Source organism: Anoplopoma fimbria, chromosome 1 (genome assembly GCF_027596085.1).
Source record: "Anoplopoma fimbria isolate UVic2021 breed Golden Eagle Sablefish chromosome 1, Afim_UVic_2022, whole genome shotgun sequence".
Lineage (NCBI taxonomy): Eukaryota > Metazoa > Chordata > Actinopteri > Perciformes > Anoplopomatidae > Anoplopoma > Anoplopoma fimbria.
The window spans coordinates 19249806-19274353 of NC_072449.1; the positions used below are offsets into that span (position 1 = coordinate 19249806).

Below are 24548 nucleotides of genomic sequence, written 5' to 3' on the forward strand. Positions count from 1 at the left end.
ATCTTTATGACTCTTACTCAATTGACAAATATATAGCTCCTACTCTATTGTCCATTTGAGCGCTGTTTTTCAAGGAAGTGCAAAGATCATTGTAGTTTGCTGTAATCTCACCATTATTGTGTGTGAAATTTCAGTGAAATGAGAGTCCACTATCATATCTGTCTCCTTTCCGTGTTTTAGAGGTTAATAAAGCTTTGTAGCAGTCATGGGCTATCTAATTGATTAACATCAGTGTTCTCCCCACCACAAGATATTATCAGTTTGGTATTGGAGTCCCGACTAGCTTGCCTTTGGAGGCAACTGGATTCTCACGATATCATGAGATTACACAAGAATCACGGGATCACATACCACACAAAATACATCTTGTCAGGCTTCAAGTAATCCGTTTGTGTCTGGGAAGCCATTGACTGGACCAATCAGGGTCCAGTTAGTAGCTATTGCCGTCTACAGGCGTGTCTTAGGCCTGTGTGAGATAACATAGGCGACTGTCCATTATTAAAGACAATGGCAACCCTGAAGAGTTTAGAGTAGATGCTGCCATAGCATCAGTTTTATCGGAACCGGACATTATTTATTCATTGAAAAGAGAAGCAAATAACGGCACTGAAGGCTTTTCTTAATAGAGAAGATGTTATGGCTCTTCTCCCAACTGGCAAAAGTTTGATTGACAGATGGTTCATCCAATCACCTGCCAAATATTTTATGAAAATGCCTGCCCTTTTCCAAACATTTTCCAATGAAGGATTCTAAGATGGTTCTGTTCAACAAACCATCTGGTGGGTCAGGTTACCGACCAACATCTCGAAAAGGGAAATTAATGTTCATCTTGTGACATCCAGAGTTGTTATACAGCAGTCTTATATATGATTAAAAAAAACATAATTTCTATTTTTGAATTAAACCCACATTTCTGGACAAAACAGAAGTGAAGATTCTGCTCCACCACACCAGTTTGGTCATGTCAGCCACAAGTCTACCTCTACTGCATTAAAAAAATGAAATGCTTTCTGTGGTATATATCATAGGAAAGCTGGATATGATGCATGCAGTTGCTGCAGCCTGGTGATGAAGTCTTTTTGAGGATACACGTTCACCAGCTTAAGTACCAAAACTAGCATAGAGGGTGCTTTATTTGATCATTTTCAAGCAGGAGGCTGGCAAATGGTGCACAAAAAGTGAATCTTGACACTAAAAATACAGTGTACCCCTGGATTGGTGACTTATTGCACCTCTCCTCCCAATGCAAATCCCAGTAGGTCACCTAAATACCAAACATGCATGGTAGAGGAAAAACTCTCACAGGGCCTTCTCCATTACAAAGGTGTACTTTACACACAAAGATAGAGTTGTTTGTCTCTTTGACATTTGTCTTTCTACATTTCTCCCTACAGCTAAAGCCAGCAGAGCGTGAGGATTCAGTCTTCTTCTCCTGTCATGCCATTAACTCTTATGGAGAAGGACGTGGCCTTATCCAGCTCACTGTGCAAGGTACTGTAACGATTTCTGTACAAATGCACGTACCCTCTCCTCTTTTTATTGATAAAAGCCACATAAACCTGCTTGTCCCACTTTCCAACCAAAATTGTTTCTCTTTTGGTGCTATCCTCTCCCTCCTTGATCTTTCCTTCCTCCCTCCGCTCATGCCCTCTCATTTATATCCTCAGAGCCCCCAGACCCTCCGGAGTTGGAGGTGCGAGAAGTGAAAGATCGCAGTATGAATCTCCGATGGACACAGAGATTTGATGGAAACAGTGTCATTACCTGCTACGATATTGAGTATAAAAACAAGACAGGTTAGTGAAGAGTGTGTTCTTCATTTTACATAAAATGAAGATAGAAAAGTTAATCCAACAGTGGAATAGTATGCTGAGCTGTTGGTGATTATTTTCTTTATTTTAAAGACTACTGAATGGATTGAAATTCACTGTCAATATCAAAATACAATTTTTGGCAGATTCCTGGGAGCTGAAGCATGCCACTCGAAACATCTCCCCCACCAACAATCAGGCAAACATAGTGGACCTTCACCCTGCCTCTGTCTACAGCATCCGCATGTACTCCTACAATGCGATAGGCAAGAGCGAGGCCAGTAAGGAACTCACCATCAGCACAGAGGAAGCACGTAAGTATCTTGAAAGCCCTGCACTTTTGATTGTTGCCTTAGCTCCTATTCACTGCATCTGTGTCGACATCGCATTTGTCCTTGAATATTTGTATTAAAATTCCATCTCAATAAAACCGAGAAAAACATCTTTGAAGGTTGTAGATTAGAATATTTAGGCCATGAGACTTACTGAAAACATGAAAGACATCCAATGTTTGCCTCAACCCCTCTCTCTATCTCTCTCGCTTTCTCTCTCTCGCTCTCTTGCTCTCTGTCTCTCTGTCTCTCTCACTGTCTGCAGAGCCAGACGGTCCTCCTATGGAGGTGATCCTGCAGCCGGTAACCTCTCAGAGTATCAGGGTCACCTGGAAGGTAAAGTATAAGAATTTTCTGTTTCTAACAGCTATGTACTTCTTCAAATATTTTTTGTAAATATTTCTAAATAGTTACACACTATATGAATAGTAATATTTTTCAATTTTCTATTCTCCAGGCTCCCAGGAAGGAGCTTCAGAACGGGGTGATCCGGGGTTACCAGATCGGTTACAGAGAGAACGGCCCAGGCAGTAACGGTCAATACAGCATTGTGGAGATGAAGGCCACTGGAGACAGTGAGGTCTACACCCTGGACAACCTGAAGAAGTTTGCCCAGTATGGTGTGGTTGTCCAGGCCTTCAACAGAGCCGGCACAGGGCCCTCTAGCTCAGAGATCAATGCTACAACACTTGAAGATGGTGAGAAGCACAATAAACAGCGCACATACAACATATCTCAGCATCTATGAAAGGGCATGTATTGCCGCATGGTGTGTTAATATGGATTAATGATCAGTAGTAATAAGGGGAATAAGGTTAAGCAGTATGGTGCATTAAATTGAATGGAAGAATTGACCGTCAGACCTATGAAATATAACCCTCTGGCTTTGATCCATAGTTGCTGCCCCTTTTCTGTTGCCATTGTTCTTTTTGCTGTCTCGCGGTCTGATCTATGTCAAATCATGCCATGCTTTGTAAAATGACTACATTTTCTCTCTCTCCTCTCAACAAGACTGAATGTTGACTGCTGGCATCCAAATGCTTTACACAAATACCAAGGACACACATAGTCTCAGACACAGCACACATTCAGCAGCGGAACAAATGACTGAATGAACCAAAAAAGCACTTAGGGAGCAAAAACTCCTTCCTAGGCTATACAATCCTGAACAATGTTTAGACATTTTGTAATCTGAATCTGGCTGTAGGTATGCAAAAAAAATATACACATGAAGACAGACAATATATAAGCCTAACCCAAAATAGCAAAAATTAAATCTTAATAAAATCTTTTGAGAGAAATATTTTTCTGGAATTACACCACATCTTTATCCAGATCTGAACCCCTCACGGATCTCTTGCTTTTACCACATTACCTTCTACCAAATTTAATTGAGATCTGCAAACAAACTTGGTGGAATTACTGAAAGAACTTACTAGAGCCATATTTTGCATGGCTATGAAGAAATATTCCCCAAAAATATATATTTTCCATTGATTCATTTTAGTGAAGCTATATTTTCTCCAGCATCAATTGACTTTTGGCCACTGAGGAGCCCAAAAAAATAAATCCCAGACATGCTGAAATATGTTAACAACACACCGATAAATAGATCTTTAAAAGAAAGAAAATTCCCATCTCAAAGTCATGATCTTCATATTATCTCAAAGAGACTTCTTCTTGTACTGTTTGTTCTTTATTGTTGAGCTGCCGTTAATTCAATCAATCTGTAAGAAGAAATTCAATACATTCCACATTTCTCAATTTCTATCAAACGGCAACGTTTGTTTTATCTCCCCATACAAACACACACACACGCACACACACACACACACACACACACACACACACACACACACACACACAAACACAAACACAGCGAACAGTTGGCTGAACCCCATTGGTCCAGAGCAGACAGAGCCCTCTAGTTCTTCCCTATGGCTGTCACCGTGGCGACAGTGATATTGATGGCCATTATGATAATAGTGATAACAACAAGCATACTAAAAATAATTATAATTAGCTTGTCTCTCTGTCTGTCCCTCTCGCTCTCTCATTCCCTTCACTGCTTCCTGCTGTAATTATCCACAGCTGAGCGTATTGTCTCTCCGCTCCCTCTTTTCATCTTTTTCTGCCCTTCTCTTGTCCCCTTTGCTTTTAACTCTCTTCCTCCCTTCTTCCTCTGCCCCTCACCCCCATCTCCTCATCCCTGTAGCCCCAGTCCAAAACTGCCTTTCATTATTTCTGTTCCTGTATTCTCCATCTTTTTTTGCGGGTCAAAACTTATGCACTTATTTATGCAATTTTAATTTTATTTTATAGATGAACAACCTTTGCACTGATTTGATATACTTTTTTCTTAACCCCTCATGTATCGGCGTTCCTTTATCTGGATCCTGCTCACATTTTTGTTCATATCCTCTTTCTGTCCTTATATCTCTTCTCATAAAGGTGGGACTGTGAAGGGAGGAAAATTTTGTTTTTTTGCCTACTAATTATTTAGCCTAAAGGTTTATTCATGCAAAACCCTGTTTTCAGCTTTCTAATCCTCCTTTCTCCCTTCCCTCCCTTCCTCTGTCCTCCTCCCCACCTCCTCTCTCTTCACCAGCTGCAGAGAAATTCCCTGGTGGACTTGGCCCAATCTCTCTCTTTCATTGCTCTCTGTCTTTCACTCAGCTCTCTTCCTCTCTTCCTGCCCCTCCTTCTCTCACAAGTTGACTTCTGTTCTTCTTCAACAGTGTGCGTTATTCAAAGCCTGAAAGACTAATGGTCAGAAGTAGCCAATAGAAGAGACACCTGGACTGGTGGGGACAGAAGGAGGCTTGTGCATAGAAAGAGAGATGGTGGTTGTAGAGATGGCCCTATACATCAGGCTGGAAGCATGTTATGAGCTTTTTATGTATCACTTGCCTGTTTACTCACCTCAGGTTTGATATGGAAATTTAGGGTTTCAGAGACGGTGTATTTATTTATTTATTTATCAGCTAGCCAATGCAATCCTAATTTTTTGGGAGACAATGGCAATCTTTGCTTTAACATAAATAATAATCGACATCTTCCCAATTTCTAACCTCCTAAACCCCACTGACAAGGCAAGCTACGAGTCATTACAGACTGTTCAAACCTACAGAGCTTCGCTTTAAATTGTAGTAGAGATCCAAAAATATTCAAGGATCCCAAATATGTCAGATATCTTTGCAAAATGTGTATAAAATAATGCAAAAAAAATGTTTTACCTTAAAGCTACTTAAAGGGGATATTCATTTAAATTTAATGAAACAAAAAACAAATATAAACTTTTTTGAAGATTGTGTTTAATAGTTCACTCAGTTTAAACATCATACACCTTCAACAAAGAGCTGGTAAAAGCTGATGTATGAGAATATATGTCTTATGTTATTACAGTTTTAAATAAGGTAACTGCGACTTAAGGTGTATAAGAAAACTGGAAATTAAAGGATGAAAGTATTTCTTAATTTATCTATTTTATCTGTTTAGCTCTGTCCTCAAGCAGTGCGATTGTTTTTCACCCAGTGAACAGTCCTTTCTTTTAGAATTAAGCTGAATTACTTAATGCTAGACAAAAACTAAAGGTACAGCGTTCAGATAACTTATCTTAACTTTTCTCTTCTCTGTCCCTCTTTGTCTTCAGTGCCCAGCCAGCCTCCTCAGAACATTCGAGCCATTTCTGTAACATCAGACGAGGCAGTGATCACATGGGCTGAGCCTCCCAGGATGACACTGCATGGCGTATTGAAGGGCTATCGTGTCGTGTTCTGGGCTGTCTTTCCGGATGGAGGTGTGTGGAGTGTGTCTGTCATCTTACTTGTGACTACATGATTGGTAACAGCTCATCCCTTGGTCTGAACATCTTTCTGCCCTTTTTTTTAGAATGGGGTGAAATGCAAAACATCACAACCATCAAGGAGCAGGTGGAGCTCAGAGGCCTGGAGAAGTTTACCAACTACAGCATCCAGGTCTTGGCCTACACCCAGGCTGGAGACGGTGTCCGTAGCAACGTCCTGTACATCCAAACCCGTGAAGACTGTGAGTCCACATTTTTATAAGATCTTTCCACACAGATAAACCAAAAAATGAACTGATCCTTATGTCATTTGCTTTAACCACACCTTTGGGGCAGGTCTAAGGGTTTTTGGTTTTGGTTTAGGCCGCAGAGTGGGAGGCAGAGAGCCAGGGGGGTTAAGGGGTGGGTCTTTGTAAGGCTGATGTTGTTGATTAAAACCTCTTTGTGCTCTGATGTGCCATTACCAGTGCTAATGAGAATTAAGAAGCCAAAAAGTGTGTGTGAGAGTGTGTGGTTAAGGAGCCTAAGGGTGTGGGTCTGTGCATGTGAATATGCGGAAGTGTTGGAGGGTGGTAAGTGTGTGTTTGAATGTGTACCGTGTCTTAGCATTGGTGTGCATGTGCTGGTGCATGTGTGTGTAGATGCGCTATTGTTTGTGTGCAAGTCTAGCTTACCACCCAGCACAAGGAGAGGGATTAATTCTTTGTGGCTTAGAGAGAATTAATTTTGTGCTTACACTGGCGGGCTGTGGATTACATCCGTATCCGCCTCTCCTCTCCCTCCCTGGGGCCAGGCAAAGGAGGAGGCAGGCGTCTGGAGATGGAGAAAATGAGGGGAGAGAGGGAGTGTAGGAGAGAGAGGGGGCAGAGATTCTAAGAAGAGCCATTTCAGAAAAAGGCCTTTATTCTCTCTTCCTCACTATATCTCCATTTTATGAGCCAGTCTCACTGAAATAGCTCTTCAAATACGTTTGTTGTGTTATTCTTCGAGTGTGTGTGTGGGTGTGGGTGAGTGTGTGTGCTAATAAGGGGCAAGCTGAGTTTCTCTTTTGCCCTGATGCGGGTTGACACTGTGTCCAGGGGCAACCTCTTCACATACGTTCAACGCTCGATGTCTCTCTCGGTCTCTCGGTCTCTCCCTCCCTTTGTCCTCCGCTGTGTCTGCAGCATATGGAAAAGTGTTTGAAGTGGAATTGTGCAAACAGACAATTCTCAGCCTGCCTTTCTCTGCATCTGTCACAAAGACAGTAAGCACAGGAGCAAAGAAGAGAGATTCATGATTAAGTTATCTTTCATGCTCTTTCCAAGAACCCCAAGGCATTTGGTTGTTCATTTGTGGATTTAATGTTTATCACAGAATGTTTGGGCTACTTTGAATTACTGCGTTTTGTCTCAGGATGTTTAAACCTTCTAGGTGATTATAGTCATTCCTGTTACACCAAGAGACACACACTACATGCTTGACCTTTTTTGTTGATCTTAAAGTAATGATCATCTTACCTCTGATGGGAACAAATACATTAAAAATAAACCATGAATCCTTCACAGATCATCGGCTGCAGTACACCATTCTATCATATCAGCATATACTGGGGTTTTATTTTTAAAAAGTATATATTAAATAATTTTTTTTATACAAGCGAGTATCTGTTCTAGTAAACAGTAATGCACAATAAGTTGTCCATATGGCAACATGATATATATGAAAAGAAGGTTGCTAGAGTGCACATCCAACCCTAGGTGGAAACAGGTGCAGAACAAACAAAATTAAAATAAAGCAGTGCGTATTAATTGATCTGCCAATCATTTTTGACATTAATTATTTGGTTTGAAAAATGCCCTCTAAAGGCGGGCCTTTTCATATTGCTTTATTTGTCAAACCAAAAGTGTAAAAATAGGCAGTTTAATGTCGTAGTAATGCCAGCCCAAAACAATTTGAGTAACCAGAAACAGTCAATGTTTGGCATGTTTGCTTAAAAATTAAGATAGATCTTATTAATCAATATTCATTTAAATTACAACCCTAGTCTGCATGCACACCAATTATGCAAGCTAAATTGCCAAATAAAGGCTGTGATGATCAAATAATTATATATAAAATATGTATATATATATATATTTATATATAAATATATATATATATATATATATATATATATATATATATACAGACAGACACCTATTAAAGCTATTCATTTTGTTGAATGTACCTGCAGACAGATATAATTGGTTTACGTTTTTCTCTGCCCTCCATTTCTCTCTTTACTACCCTTCATGATTCAGACCCCGGACCCCCAGCTGGCATCAAAACTGTGCCCTCATCTTCCAGCAGTGTCGTGGTGTCCTGGTTACCTCCTCACAAGCCAAATGGAATCATCCGCAAATACACCATCTACTGCTCCAGCCCCGGCTCTGGCCAACCAGTAAGTTAGAAGAGGGGTGCTGAGAGTTTCATGGTTGAGAAAAGAATGAAAGAGGAAAAGGGGGGAAGACGACCATCCAAACATGGCTGGTGATTAAGGGGGAATCATCCTTTATTAATGCAGAATACAGCTTCTGTTATACTTTTTATTTGATGCTAAGATAGATTTAATTGATTCAACTATGACGCTGCTCTGCATTTGTGTGTTTGTGGACGTGTGTGTGTCTCTCAGTGTGTGTGGTCTAGTGCTGCAGTATCAGCAAGATGTGTGTGTGAAATGAGCTCCTAATACCGCAGTGTGTGTGCGTGCAAGCTCGCCCTCCAGCCTCATTTACATATCTGCGTCTCATCACGTTGCCAGGACAACCTCATCTGTTCATCAACGAGGGCAGAAAACAAGCCGACAGGAAACACACACTCTCTTACATACAGACAGACACACACACACACACACACACACACACACACACACACACACACACACACACACACACACACACACACACACACAACACATAAATGTACCACACCATGCGTATAGAGGTTTCTACATATATATGTATGCAACTCATGTTTTTGTGAAGTGTCCATTCAAAGGCAAGAAATATATCATCCTTTTACACACACAAATGTGCCATATAAATACCTATCTAGAATATGCATGCATTTTCACCTTATTCTCTGTCATTCACAAAATCTATCTGTCCATCCATCCATCCATCTATCCATCTTTCTCTCCTTCTCTCTCTTTCTCTGTATCTGGGGACCCATCTCTCTCTGTCTATCCATCTCTTTCTCTTTCTCTCTCTGAAGCCCCCATGCAGAGTTTGCGATGATTACTATGTAAATGAGTGCGACTAGAGAGAAGGAAGGAGGGATAGGGGGGTCAGACACACTGCGCGGGGAGTACTTTTGTTCCTCTTTTCATTATCTCTCTCTATCGTTCCCCGGATCACCGCTATCTCCACGCCGGAGGAATATTTTAATATCCGTTACAGCAACACACACTCTGTCACTCCTCCCTCCCAACATCTAACCACCCACCCACCCATTCATCCATCCATCCCTTCGTCCATACCACTGCATGCAGTGCAGACTATAGAGACAAATGTACAGAGAGGAGTAGAAGAAGACATTGATATACATTTGAGTCAGGGGGAGAAATGCAGAGAGGATGTAAAACAGAGGCGGGTACTGGTGGATTGATGGAAGGAAAAGCAAGGATTGGGCCCACAGATGACAAGCAAATGTGGAGAGAGGTAGGGAAATGAGGAGAGGGATGAAGAGTGATGGCAGCAGGGGAAGGGAAGGATGGCGCAGCGGGGTAAAAGGATAGGCAGAGAGGAAAATAGAGAAAGGACAGAGACAAGAGGAATGGATGATGAACAGGGAACACAGTGAAGTAATAAAAAGCCCAATGGATCCACCATGATGGCCTGCTCATAAATGTGAAAAACAACATGAATACTGGAATCTATTTGCCCAGAATAAACCATTCTGCAGACAACAACCCAGCAGGCTAGGACAGAGCTCAGCAACACTGCAGTGTCTTTGCAGTTTTACATGCCTCTGTGTTTAGTGACTCTCTTCAAACCATTTGACACTTGTATTGCAGTCTTCATTGCACCTGTGCATGAACGTCTGTCAGTCAGAAATGTAAGCCAGTGTCAAACAGGAGTATAACGTGCTTTTGAAGGCGGCAGTGAGTTTTACATAGTACCTTGCTCTGTGTGTGTTAAATTTGTGTCCGTGTCTTATTTTTTGGTGGTATTCTATTCATATCGGAGGCCAGCAGGAAAGAAACAGACAGAGCTGGTGTGTGTGTGTGTGTGTGTGTGTGTGTGTGTGTGTGTGTGTGTGTGTGTGTGTGTGTGTGTGTGTGTGTGTGTGTGTGTGTGTGTGTGTGTGTACCTGGGTGTAGGGATACCTGAGGAGTAGATGAAGGCTAGGATTTGAGGGAATAAGGGTGTAATTGGTGGGTAGATGATAAGTGACTGGCAGGCAGTAAAAAAGAGAGTTTGTGTGTGTTTGTGTGTGCATATGTTTAAGGGACTGTGATGCGTATATGTCTAGACAGCCTGCACATGGCTGGGTTTAAACACACTGCAATTACACATCCACCTCCAGGTCATGCCACTGTATGTGTGTGTCAGTATATTTGTGCATGTGTATTTGTGCTTGCTTGTGTGCATCATTTATTGGGCTCCTCTCCTCTCCTCTCATCTCTGTCATTACTGATGCCTGTAGTAGATAGGCCTCATTAGTGTATGACTGTTTGTGATATCTCTGACTGACTCATTTGTCTGTCCCCCATTGTTCTCCTCTGTCTCATATCTTTGTTTCCCCTCCCTGAGGAGAACAGCGGAGGAGAGGGAGTGGGCTTCTTCCCACATTCTAATCGTCCCGCCTCTCTCTCCAGCAGTTCCTATCCTCAATCCCTCCAGCTCTTTTCGCCTTATCATAATGTGACGTGCCCCAGACCCTATGTACCTTCATCCCCATCCTCCTCTCTTTTCCTGTAGCGCTGATTCGAGGAGAGAATACAGGGCTTGGTTTACATTAGAGTGATGTTCACTCAGTCATTCACATTATGTCTTCCTCTCCTGTAGAGTGACAAAATGATCTTGTCTTTGACGTCCCCCAGATTTTACTTTGTGATATGACACACAGATATATGTTACCAGAAGTAAAAAATATATTCTTTATTTTATTGGTCTCATTCTTATGGCAATGTAGAAAATGTGTTTAAGATGTCTATTTTAAATGTTTGTTTTTGTGATCCTTTTAAATGTATTCATTTTCTCTACTGTGCCACAAAATTCCACCTTTGTCGTCACAATTTCAATTATAATTGGTTTTAAAAATATTTCTCAATGCAATACTTTATTTTGTGATTATGTACCCAAATATTTGATTTAAAATAGAATAGTCCTATAATGTTTAAGGCTTTATATAATATCGCGTGACATGCTAGGATATTTGGAGTGTGCTCAACTCTTTAGTATAAAACATATTGCTCCAGGAGTTCTTCCATGAATAAACCTCTCCTTTTGGTTTTCCCCAGCTGCCCAGTGAGTATGAAGCCAATCCAGAGCTACTGTTCTACAGAATCACTCACCTCAACCACCGGCAGCAGTACCTGATCTGGGCTGCAGCTGTCACCACTGCGGGCCGGGGTAACTTCAGTGACAAGGTCACTGTGGAGCCAGCAGCCAAGGGTGGGTCCCTCAATGTGCAGAGGTTTTTGTTAAAATTATGCAAAATTTGCCAACTAGGTTACTTTTAACCATTTTTTCAACAGTATCTAAAGGGAAAGTGCTCATATTGAACACATGGAAATTTCTGTTTACAAGTCTTTAGGAGTGCTACTGCATATCTGACAAAGTTATATACAACCCTTTGTGTCTCCAGAGAGAACTGTGTGAAACTGTGTACCAGACCTCTATAGCCCGTCATCATCTCTGCGTGAGGCTTACAGCTCAAGGCTACATTAGCTTTTACTAGAATAACACACAGGGATCTCTAACCAAACTGGCGGTGGTCAAATTGCGTTGTGGGTCATGTAGGCGGCAGGTTTTTCAATGAAGAGGAATGCATGGAACTAAAGAGACATTCCTTGTATTGTTGTTTCAATTTAGATTTTTTTTAACAGTCCACCATGAGTTGACAATGTTTTAGAAGTGCAATAATGAATTCATGGATTACTCTTTTAATTGCCTGTATTTCAATGTGTATTTACGCACTTCTTCATATTGAAATATTGTAATTAAAATGCAACTGGACACGTTTATGTATGTAAATACTATGAAATATTTTCATTTCCCAACCAAATTTAGCCATATTTTAACCTGGAAAGCTGAGGCTTTTTACCTTCAAATAACCATATCATGGGTTGTTGGATCGTTGGCAACACTCCATGGTTCTTTTTTTTCCTGGCATTTTGAGGCTTGTTCTCTCTCTCTCTCCCTCTTTGTCTCCCTTTTTCTCTTTGTCTCACTTTCTCTCCCTTTCTCTCTCTCTCTCTCTCTCACTCTCTTTCTCCCCCTTTCGCTCTCTCTTTCTCTAACTTTCTCTCTCTTTCTCTCCCTCTCTCTCTCTCTCTCTCGTAGGAACTGTTACGACACTGATACTTAGTATTCCTCTTCGAGCCTCTTATTGACAATGCCGTCAACTAAAAATAATCTCTCTCTTACTTTGTCACTTGCTCTGTATAACTCCTTTGCATGTTTTTCAACCTCAGCTCCTGTTTATGAGCCTCTGCTATTGATTTCAGAGTTCAGAGGGCACCAGATAAACTGACTCGAATTAGGGAAATAATAACAGGGGGAGCAAACTGGAGAACAGCAGGTTGAGAGAAAAAAAAAAGAGGAAAGAAAACCACAGGAACAGAGCTTACTAATATACAAGACAATAGATAGGCAGAGTGTTTAAGAAAATGAAGAGGGCAGTTAATCAATAGGCTTTGGATTAAAAGACAGGAAGAATAAGGGAGTAAGAATGAGTAGAGTGCACTTCCCACCATATTATCCTTTCCTGTTGTATCCATTGGTTCCTTTGACTGCTGGGTGCAAAGGTTTGCGAATGTGTGTGTGTGTGCGCACTCGTACGGGTTTGTGCGTCAGCTGATCGGCAGCTGTAAAAGGCAGTGTGCTTCAGGCTTGCCCACTCAATACTTCATTCAACCTTAACATAAGTGCACTAGAGCACTTGCATTAAGATGCCAAGCTTGAGAAAGAAAGGGAGGAGGAGAGAGCGGGTGGGGGGATTTACAGAGAATAAGAGGGTTATGTGCCTGAATAGATGGATTTTTTTTTGTATATCCTCTCTGCTAAATCCTTGTCCTGTCTTATATTCTTACACATATGCTATTCTCTGCTGGACAATGTCCCACCTCACACATATTTATTTTCCCCCAAGTGTAAATCATGGTAAATACATTACACACTCTGCCAGTAAATCCTGTTTATTGAAAGAAACCCAAATTGAAAACAAATCAATTGCATTCCAACCATTACATTCCTGTATTGATTTAACACATTCTGAAACCTCTACTGCATTTGTTTATCATGTTTAAAAATGGTTTATTTGACAATGACAAGATTAACCGATTGGTACATATTAATTAGGCTATTGCCTTTCTTGTGTACATGTTAATGCTAACAGCTTCCGTTCTTCATCCTCCACCAGCTCCAGCCAAGATCCTGTCGTTTGGGGGCACAGTCACCACTCCCTGGATGAAGGAGGTCCGACTGCCCTGTAGCTCAGTAGGAGAACCTACACCTACTATAAAATGGACCAAAGACAGGTAGAATCCTCCCCAGAATTGTTATGTAAAGCTGAGTTTATTTTGCTTCTGGGATACATCTAAGAGTGAATTAGTATTTAAGTATCTTGTTATCTTAAAGTGGCCCTATCATGCTTTTCCACTTTAGTGTGTTATATATATATTTTTACATGTAAAAGGTCCGTAGAGTGTAAAACATGAATTCCACGCCCAAAAGGAGTTACCCTCCCCCTCAGAAACACTGCTCCTGAGCTGCCTGAAATGGCTCGATTGAATTCTCTCCTTCACTTCCGTAACTTTATGAGGTCATTATGTTATGGAAGTTACGTAAAACTCCTTCCGGCTAGTTTGGCCCGCCCTCAAACAACAAAAGAGAGAGACGGAGCTGAAGCCCCGGAGGAAGAGTGTTTTAAAATGTGAAACGTTGACCAATCACAACAGAGCAGGCTAGCTGACCAATCAGGGCTGACTTCGCTTTCTGGAGGGAGGAGCAAGCGCTACAACGGAGCATTTCATAGAGAGGGTGAGAAGAGGTGCTGCAGGACAGCCAGGAGGAGAAAAACAAGGTGGATTATGAGCATTAACGCATGTAAACATGTTGTAACTGTAACTTGAGATAAAAAATATGCACCCAGAAAATAGCAAAATAGGGCCTGTTTAAGCTTTTACTGATAATAAGGGACAGCGAGGATCGAGAGCACTTACTGGTTTGAAACAAATGTTATGCAGCTCTGTAACACAAACTCAGATCATGTTGAACGGATGCCTTCGGACAATTTTGCAGTCTAACATCAGAAACAAAATATATAACTTTTATCACAATCTAGAAAGAATTGTTGTTGACTTCCTGCCATGATTCTGTCTTTATCTCTGTTAGTGAGGACACAGCCATCCCAGTGTCTCTAGATGGACAACGTCTCATTCTGGCCAATGGGACACTGGCCCTGCGCTCTGTCAAAGCTGAAGATTCTGGTTACTACACCTGCACGGCAACCAACACGCTGGGCTTTGACACTATCATTGTCAACCTTTTGGTACAAGGTACGAAAGTGGCAATAATGGCACTATTACCTGTATCTTTCAGACTATTTAATTTGGTCCACTCAAGTGTGGTTGCAACTTACTGAAAAGCTCTGCTGAAAAGGAGAAAACTATAATATATTTTAACCACCTTAAAAAATAATAATATAAAAATGATAATATTTTAGTACAAGGCATGGCAGGTTTATTTATATATCATTTCAGTAACAAGGCAATTCAAAGTGCTTAACATTAAAAGACAAAGAAAGAAACACATTCATGTAAATGCAATTAAAAACTGTCATTTAAGAGTCAAGATAATACAAAATAAAAACAAGCTAAAACAGTGCAGTGTAAGAAATGATTAAATAAAAGGCAGTGGCAAACAGAAGGTCTTCAGCCTTGATTTAAAAGAAGTGGGGGTTGCAGCTGACTTGGAGTTTTATGGTAGTTTGTTCCAGATATATGGTGCGTAAAAACGGAACACTGCTTCTCCACGTTTAGTTTTGACTCTTTGACCTGTCCCAGATGATGTCAGAGGTCTGGTGTATTTTGGCCATAAACAATTCAGTCCTTTATGAACCAAACATAGTATTTTTAAATCAAATCTTTGACAGACAGGAAGCAGTGTAAATAACTCAGAACTGGAGGGATGTGATTCACTTTCTTGGCCTTAGTGAGGACTAGAGCAGCAGCGTGCTGAATAAGCTGCAGCTGTCTTATTGATTTGTGCTGAAGATAAATGCATGGACAAGTTGTTCCAAGTCCTGCTGAAAAAATAAGTCCTTTTATTCTTGATATAATCTTAAAGTGGTAGTAGGTTGACTTTCTATTGGTCTTAATGTAGCAATTGAAATTAAGGTCTGAGTCGAATACTACAAATAGACTTTTTGCATGGTTTGTGGTTTTTAACATTGCCGACTGATGTTGAGTGCTGACTTTTTAAACGTTCCTCCTTGACTACGAAAACAACTACAACTACTTTATTTAATTAAAAGAGATTCTGGTCACATCCAATCATTGATTTGATCAATGATTGTGAATTTATGTAACCATAGTCCCCTGATGATATGGTTATGTAAATTTGTGTGTCATCGGCATAATTGCGGTAACTTATTTTGTTGTTTTCCATGATCTGAAACATGTACATGTTAACAGAAGAGGCCCAGAATGGAGCCTTGGGGAACTATGCAACTAAGTTACCTTTAGACACAAACTAGTCCCTGTACTTTAAGTAGGATTCAAACCAGTTTAGTGCTGTGCCAGAAAGTCCCACAGTTTTCAAGTTGGTCTAGTATTCAGCCCTAAGATCAAATAATACTAAGATAGACATTTTTCCACTGTCAGTGTTTAAGTGGATATCATTGAAGACCTTAACAAGAGCAGTCTTGGTGCTGTAGTGTAGTCGAAAACATTTGAAGGCATCAAAACAGTTGTCTAGTGTCAAGACGTTGTTCAGCTTTTGAAAAATAGCCTTTTCAGTTATTTTACTTAGAAGTTAGAGATATAGGACTATAACTGTTCATTAGTGATATGTCTAGATAGTACAAGTAGTATTGAACTGTTAAGGCTTTGTATCTCGTTCTCAGTCCCTCCAGACCAGCCTCGTCTAACCGTCTCCACCACCTCCACCTCCTCCATCACTTTGGCTTGGATACCAGGAGACAACGGAGGCAGCTCTATCAGAGGTACGTGGCCCTGCTCAAAGCTGTCTTTCTGTCTGTCTTTCTGTGTACTCACATCTCTTTTTTCTTGTCTGTTGCCACTGTTTATAAAGTTATACAGAGTTTTTCTTTAGATCATTGAGTTTGGTTTATACATAAAATGTGAATGTGAAAAATATTTCCTTTTGACCTCTGATCTTAGTTTGCCCCCTGTCCGTCTTTTCTTTCTCTTTTAACTTGCACATTGTTAGTGTGCATACGGATCTGTTAGTTTATTGATCAGACTTGCTGTTTTATATTTCCCTGTGAACTATGTGTCTGTTTGATTATCTGATTGTTGGTGATTTCTGTGTAGTGTGAAAATGGGCATGTTGTGTGTGCCTGAATGGGTGTGCATTTCAAATGTGGTTTGGATCTATTTTCTTAATGCTATTGTTCAGTATGAAGGTGTTTCCAGGGTCATCTGTCAGACTCCTTGTTGCTCTTTATGCGCAAATGAAACTATGAAGCAATTGGCTTAAGACATAACCGCACACAGAAAGACTTAGTGTCCCACATGTCATTTCTAAAGAAATGGCTCTAAAACTATGAAGAAAAGTAAATTAAATCAGGTTCAAAAACAGCTTTTTGAATCATTAGTTAAAATATATTTTAAAGCCACCAAAAGCTGTAACAATATAATTGTTTTTGTGTTATTCATGTGGGTTAGCATTATGCCAGGAAGACCCAGAGAAAGCATTACAATCACGCAAGTAGTGTGTTTTAATGTGTCGGGTGTGCAGCTTTGTGTTCAAATAATGATGGTCCACCAAGCAGTATTTGCGTACATCATCCAGTGTCTCATACATTAGTGAAGCATATATGTATATCTTGTATGTATACCAGAATACCAGTATGTCTGTGAAGCCATCTGCACGGGGTCAGCAGTTCCCATTAAGTATCTATTTTGCAATTACTACTGCAGTGTCTTCTGAAAAAATCTCAGCTGGTTAAAAGGAAATTGAAAAATAAATAGATGAGCAAATCCTGTAGGCTAAAAATCCTGTATTGATAACTGAGTCTATGCTCTAATCTTGTCTACAATAGTCTTTTATTGTGCTCTTCTTTACTGTTCTCTCTGCTATGTTCCATTATGTTCTGCTCAGTTCTCTTCTGTTGTGTGACAGACAGAGGGTGCCTAAAAAACTTATAAAACTGCAGGATCTGCACATGTTAACCCATCTAATGTTTTGGACTCCATCACACCATCTGTTAGAGAGAGAGGGGGGGAAAATATGGTTCAAAGAATACAATGAATCTCAGAGAAGGAGACATTATATATACATAATTATATACACACAGAAGGAAAGATGGACAGAGAGGGAGGATCAGATGTAAAGTGTCTTACAGCAGCAGGGAGTTGGCTCTTCTAGGCAGCTGATTATAAAAACAGTTACCACATTGCACACCCTAATTTACATAGATGCTCAGTCAGCGCCATCCCAGTCTTGGGGTTTGTAGGTAACTAATGGCGTCGTCAAAAGAGAGCAGCTAGACCGTCCTCCAATCGGGGCCGTTCTGGGCAAGAGATGTACAGTGTGACACTGCCATCTAGTGAACAGTAGAGGTACCAATGTCAAATGTTAGTTGGGTTGGTGCAAATGAGTTGTTTATCTCAACTGTTATCAAAAGAGAATTATGTAACAATGAAAGAAAATAATTATTATTGTGTGCATACAGGTTTTGTGCTGCAGTACTCTGTAGACAACACAGAGGAATGGAAAGATGTTTTCATCAGTTCTAGTGAACGCTCCTTCAAATTGGACAACCTGCGCTGTGGCACCTGGTATAAAGTAAAGCTGGCTGCAAAGAACAGTGTTGGAGCTGGACGCATCAGTGAGATCATTGAGGCGAAGACCCACGGGCGAGGTGAGAAGCCTGGAATTGGTAAAGGTGAAAGTATTTATAGAAAACAGTTTTCACAATGACGAAGCGGATATCACCTTTGTATGGCGGAATAGGGACGGAGCAATAACATGCAGTAAGATTGGCAGACCTTTACGGAGTAAAACTCAAAGTAGGCCACATTTGAGAGGTTTCTGTGTTGCAGTGAACAATGAAGCTTTAGATAGCATCCATCCAACAATATTTATAATTTTAGAACCCATAAAAACTTACAATAATAGCACAACATCATTCATCCATGACCTTTCATATAAACACAGATCAGACTTTTGAAATTGTAGATACACAATATTTCCCGTCTTTACCTTTGGGATCAATCTCTTTGTGCTTTACTTTAAACTGACAACAACGGATAAAGGATTTCTTAGGAGTCGGTATATTGCTCTGGGGTTTTGTATATGCTCCATTTTGATTAGATGTATTATATATTTAAGATATTTATTGTATTTCATTCACATTTACCAATTACCTCCGCAATCTTAACATTTCAATTGCAACTGATTTTAAAACATCATGTCTTATATTAGTGACCATTATTTTGCATATTGATGATTATAATTATAGGGCCAGTTTGTAGCATTTGCCGGCATCTTGGAAGTGAGTTGCAGACTGCAACCAACTGAAACTTCTCCCGTGTGCCAAGCGTATAGGAGAACCACAGTGTCTGACGCGAAAATGCAAATGGCTCTAACTAGAGCCAGTGTTTGCTTTGTTTGTTCTGGGCTACTGTAGAAACTTGGCGTTGCAAGAAAGTGTACTCCATGAGGAGGAACCACTCCCTATGTAGATATAAATGGATGAATGGATAATGAAAACATTACAATTTTTTTTAGGTGATTATACACTAAATAAAACATAGTAATATTATACTAATTTCTGCCAATAGATCCCCCTAAAAGCTACCCACTGGAGCTTTAGATGATATTAAGAAAAAATCAAGTACAATATTTTTGGAGTACCGACAATAGCAGTTATACGTATGCACACTGAGTTACCAAGCAAGCTACTGCTAAATCACATAAGCCTGTCTATTTTGTCTTACATTCACTAATAACCTGTTATATGATACAATAGTAATCTGATTGGACAAATGCATCATGATTTTGCTTCAGAACCCCAGTTCAACAAGGATCAGCCTGTTTTCACCCACATTAACTCCAGCCATGCCCGCCTCAACCTGCAGGGTTGGGCCAGTGGAGGCTGTCCAATCAGTGCTGTCACACTGGAGTTTAGACCAAAAGGTGGGTCACTGCTTTTTCAAGTTGCAATAGTATTTTGAGGTATCGTGGAACAAATCAAATAGGAAAAGTTTGCATGTTACAAAGAAATGTATTGTTAGTTTTGAGGCACTTTCAGTCTTTTAATTGAAACCAATAAGGAGAAAAAAGAGATCAGACTCAACACTGGTACGGTATGTGTAATTGATGCAGGTACATGGGCATGGCAGAATGTACGTACCAATGCCACCACAGATGTGTTTCTGGCAGAGCTGCGTGAGGCAACCTGGTATGAGTTGAAGATGAAAGCCTGTAACAGTGCTGGCTGTGGCAACCAGAGCTCCCAGTTTGCAACACTGGACTATGATGGCAGTGAGTAGACAACTTTCTTTGTTTGACAATTCCATTTGTATAAACAGTAGTGTTGCTACTTTAATAAGAAATTTACTTTACTGGATAACTTTAAATATTGTTCTGAAACAGCAGCAAGTTACCTCTGCTCTTCCTGTGTGCAGGCACAATTCCACCGATCAAATCCCCACTGGAAAAGAACGATGATGTCAAGAAGCTGTTTTCGATTGGCTGCCCCGTGATCTTGGTCACACTAGGTGTTGCGCTGCTCTTCATCATTCGCAAGAAACGCAAGGAAAAGAGGCTGAAGAGACTAAGAGGTGAGAGAAGTGCTAGGAAGGAATTGGCAAGAAGAACAAAGTAGTCTTAAGAGCAGACTTCAGAGAGAATGATAAATTAAGTCTCAAGAGTTGTATTTATTTTAAAAGATTGATTTGTATGTCAGGAATATATAATTTGTTATGCTCTCTGCTCCCTCTAGATGCCAAAAGCCTGGCAGAGATGCTGATCAGGTAGGACTGCTATTTCCGAGTCCCTGCACAAAATCTATTTAGTGTAACTCAAAAGTCGTTTGTCGAATATCCACATTTTGCAATTTTTTTTAAGCTGTCAATGTTTTTGTGTGTGTGTGTGCTCATCATATATCTCTGGATTAGTAAAAACAACCGCAGCTTTGACACCCCAGTGAAGGGACCTCCTCAGGGCCCACGGTTACACATTGACATCCCCAGAGTGCAGCTGCTAATTGAAGACAAAGAAGGCATCAAGCAAATCGGTGAGGGGAAGAGAAAGCAACAGAGAAAGTTGTTTTGTGTTTTCTCTGCATGAGCGTTGATTCAATTGATCTTTATCTCAAATGAATGAATAATGAACATTTGACGGCATTTGTCTTATAGTTGTCGTTTTGTTAAACCTGCAATAGCTGCTTTTATGAAATATTGCTCCTGTATCTTATAGGTGAGGATAAAGCCACTATCCCTGTGACAGACACAGAGTTCAACCAAACTGGCAACCCTCAGAGCTTCTGCACAGGTGTGTCCGTCCATCACCCTGCCCTCATCCAAAACACCGGTCCTTTGATTGACATGTCGGACATAAGACCAGGAACCAGTAAGTGCTCTCGATCCTCGCTGTCCCTTATTATCAGTAAAAGCTTAAACAGGCCCTATTTTGCTATTTTCTGGGTGCATATTTTTTATCTCAAGTTACAGTTACAACATGTTTACATGCGTTAACGCTCATAATCCGCCTTGTTTTTATCATCCTGGCTGTCCTGCAGCACCTCTTCTCACACTCTCTCTGAAATGCTCTGTTGTAGCGCTTGCTCCTCCCCCCAGACAGCCAAGTCTGCTCTGATTGGTCAGCTAGCACGCTCTGTTGTGATTGGTTTTGTTGTTTGAGGGCCAAACTAGCCAGAAGGAGTTTTACGTGACTTCCGTTACATTGTAACCTCATAAAGTTACGGAAGTGACGGAGAGAATTAAATCGAGCCGTTTCAGGCAGCTCAGGAGCAGTGTGTCTGAGGGGGAAGGATTTCAGGTTTTAATAGGGCCACTTTAAGTAACTGAAGCAGTTTTGTCGCATGTAGAGTAGAAGTGAAGATAAGCGGTTTGTTTTGCAAATGCTTGTTAATTTTCCTGGCTTTGGACAGCTTTGTACATACGCACATCCACCTTTTTTCTTCATCCATTTTCCACCAGACCCAGTGTCAAGAAAGAGTGTTAAGTCAGCCCACAGCATCAGGAACCGCTACTCCAGTCAGTGGACTCTGACAAAGTGCCAGTCCTCCACGCCTGCCCGCACTCTCACTTCAGACTGGCGCACAGTTGGCTCCCAGCATGGCATCACTGTCACAGAGAGTGATAGCTACAGTGCTAGCCTCTCACAGGACACAGGTTAGCACATTGGTGAAATGACACTTACAGCCATAAACATGCACATATAAGTAAGGCTATTTTTCAAATGTAGAGGAAAATGTGATTTTACAGTGGGCCACACCTCAAGAGGCACTTGAAATACTGTGATTAACTGTATTTCATTTACTTTCTCTTTTATAGATAAGGGTCGCAACAGCATGGTGTCGACAGAAAGCGCCTCTTCAACATACGAGGAGTTGGCAAGAGCATATGAGCATGCCAAGCTAGAGGAGCACCTGCAGCATGCCAAATTTGAGATTACTGAGTGCTTTATCTCTGACAGTTCATCTGACCAGATGACCACAGGTACCAATGACAATGCAGATAGCATGACGTCCATGAGCACACCCTCTGAGCCCGGTATCTGCCGTTTCACTGCCTCGCCACCCAAACCCCAGGACTATGATCGTGGCAAGAATGTAGCTGTGCCCATTCCACACCGCGCCAAGAGTGAGTGGTTGCTGCAAAGCATGGACCTTTTTTCTTTAAGAAATACTTTTCCCATGACATTACATTTAACATGGCTTTAATTATAAACCAGTTTTGACAAAGAAATTGTGTTACCAGAATGAAAATCAGACTTTGTAGATACAATTATACATTATATTATGATATGAAAATACACATAAACAATATATACCGCTAAGTTTAGAGAGGATGTTACTGTCTAATGGCTCATGTACATAGCGTGCAAAGATGCCTGGAATGATGCCAGATAAGTCCAGAGCAATCAGCAGTTTAGATGAATACACAGTTTCATAGCGTGCAATACTGATGTGTTGCTTTTTGCAAGTTTTGGCTGCCACATTTAATGTAACTTTTACCATCCAGGTGACTACTGCAACCTACCCCTCTACATGAAGTCAGATCCCTTCTTCCGAAAGCAGTCGGAGCATCATGACCCATGTCCAGTGGTTCCACCACGTGAAGCCTCTATTCGTGGCCTTGCACAACGAGCATACCACACCCAGGGTCGTCATGTGACTATGGACTCTGCAAAGCAGCAGGCCCTGACCATGGGCCACTCTGGCCTGTCCAACCTCACTTCCTCTGGAGGAGCAACAGGAGGCTGTGGTGGAGGTAGTGGAGGGGCATCTGCTAGCTCAAGCAGCTCCACACTTCCCCAGAGGACTCTCACCATGCCAGGCTCTTCTTCCTCAGTGGCTCAGAGTGCAGCGGCAGCTGCTGCTACTGCTGCAGCTGCTGCGGCATCATCCTCCGGCGCCACAGGTGGGACTCCTGGAGGTGCCTCCTCCAAGATGGGAGGATCCAGAGACTCTCTCCTGGAGAGCAGCTCCTCGGGCTTAGGCAGACTGCAGAAGCAGAGGGATGGAGGAGCAGGGGCCTACTCAAAGTCATACACACTGGTGTAGCCTGCCATCACCGCGGCCTGTCACTGTAACTCTTAATAGACTGCTGGTCAAGCCAACGCTTGCCTAAAGCCTCTATGGAAAGGTGGGATGAGGAACATATACATGCACAGCTGATCTGTCAGTGCCTGCGCTGTGGCAGGCTGCAGGGGGCTGGTTGGGTTCCCATTGACACTACGGTATGAAGGGGTCAGAGTTGGGTCTCCACAGCACAGGGGTTTGCCTTTCTTTCTGCCTGATTGCTTTCTATTATTATGGTATCATCTTTCTCTATCCCTAATTTCATCATCCTGAAAATCACTTGCCAAAACATAAATGATTTATCTGTTCACCTTATATTTTCATTTGCTGATAAGGATGCAGCACTTATGCACAAAATGCTTTCCACATGCACTGTCTTGTTTTCTGGATCAAGACAGTGCAAGAATGAGCCAGGTTGGTAGTGTTTTTGAGTTTTTTAGGTTTTTAAATATGTAACTTTTCTGGTCTCTGATGGATAAAAAGAGCTCATATCACAGCACTGTGCCGTTGCAGGAAGCTTTTACTGTATGCATAAACTACCCACCTTGGTGTTACACTGGCTCTGAGAGGTTACACCATCATAGATTCACAAATTAGAGGCAGTGAATTGACTGTTGCCTCAATACCAGTTTTGAGTTGTAAGGATTTTTTTTTTTTTTTTTTTTATACAAGCAATGGATGAAACAGCATAGTGGTGTTAATTGATGCTTTTATAAAAAGACACAAAGCTGAGGAGATTCAAAAAAGTAAAGCATCATCAAGTGAAAGATGAATCCATTTTTTTTCTTTTTCATCAGTTTATTCTTTATTTTCTGATGATGACAAGATAGAAAATGTTAGAATGGATCCAAGTAACAGTAACCTTCACAAGCCTGCGTGTGTGTGCGTGTGGGTGAATATGTGTAAATATGTATACATGTGGCAGGCACACACCAACAGTGGACCTTTTTAAAATCAATCAGTATGCTGACCTCTTGGGCAGACGTCTGTGTCAAAACTGAACCCCCTCCACTTGTACCTGGGAAGGGGATTCAAACAGTAACGATAATGATGCTGATGATGTAACACTATGATCCTAAAATGGTCCAGCACTTTGAAGTTGGTTTGAATTGTGATTGACAGAATTGCTTAGGAATTATACTGAAAAGGAGGTTGGTTTAAAAGAGAGCTATTCCAGATGATAGAGGTTTGTTTCAACAAAAAAGCAAGAGACCTTTTATTATCATTTTTCTTTGTTTACTCATTTGACCTGTATCCACTTTTCCCTTTCTATCCTTCCCCATCTTCACCCCTTACCCACCCAGTCTCCAATCATATCCATACAGTGTCACTGTGACCTACTGCTGGCATACTGGATAGTTAAAAAGACAGACAGACCGAGAGAAGAGGTCT

General features: G+C 41.1%; 1 protein-coding gene across 1 annotated transcript in view; it reads left to right on the forward strand.

Moving 5' to 3' along the window:
- The window catches only part of LOC129089820 (cell adhesion molecule DSCAML1), a 92215-nt gene extending 69077 nt beyond the window's left edge, over window positions 1-23138 (forward strand). Inside the window, exons 14-36 of the mRNA XM_054597193.1 lie at window positions 1395-1491; window positions 1668-1796; window positions 1958-2125; window positions 2409-2479; window positions 2601-2841; window positions 5796-5942; window positions 6035-6190; window positions 8231-8370; window positions 11434-11587; window positions 13557-13674; window positions 14531-14694; window positions 16263-16361; window positions 18057-18245; window positions 19394-19522; window positions 19712-19870; window positions 20014-20169; window positions 20331-20361; window positions 20506-20624; window positions 20807-20959; window positions 21550-21744; window positions 21907-22215; window positions 22597-22794; window positions 22855-23138. Of these exons, the coding sequence (XP_054453168.1) occupies window positions 1395-1491; window positions 1668-1796; window positions 1958-2125; window positions 2409-2479; window positions 2601-2841; window positions 5796-5942; window positions 6035-6190; window positions 8231-8370; window positions 11434-11587; window positions 13557-13674; window positions 14531-14694; window positions 16263-16361; window positions 18057-18245; window positions 19394-19522; window positions 19712-19870; window positions 20014-20169; window positions 20331-20361; window positions 20506-20624; window positions 20807-20959; window positions 21550-21744; window positions 21907-22215; window positions 22597-22794; window positions 22855-23138 (3606 nt within the window). The remainder of the gene's footprint in view (window positions 1-1394; window positions 1492-1667; window positions 1797-1957; window positions 2126-2408; window positions 2480-2600; window positions 2842-5795; window positions 5943-6034; window positions 6191-8230; window positions 8371-11433; window positions 11588-13556; window positions 13675-14530; window positions 14695-16262; window positions 16362-18056; window positions 18246-19393; window positions 19523-19711; window positions 19871-20013; window positions 20170-20330; window positions 20362-20505; window positions 20625-20806; window positions 20960-21549; window positions 21745-21906; window positions 22216-22596; window positions 22795-22854) is intronic.
- The last annotated feature ends 1410 nt before the right edge of the window (window positions 23139-24548 follow it).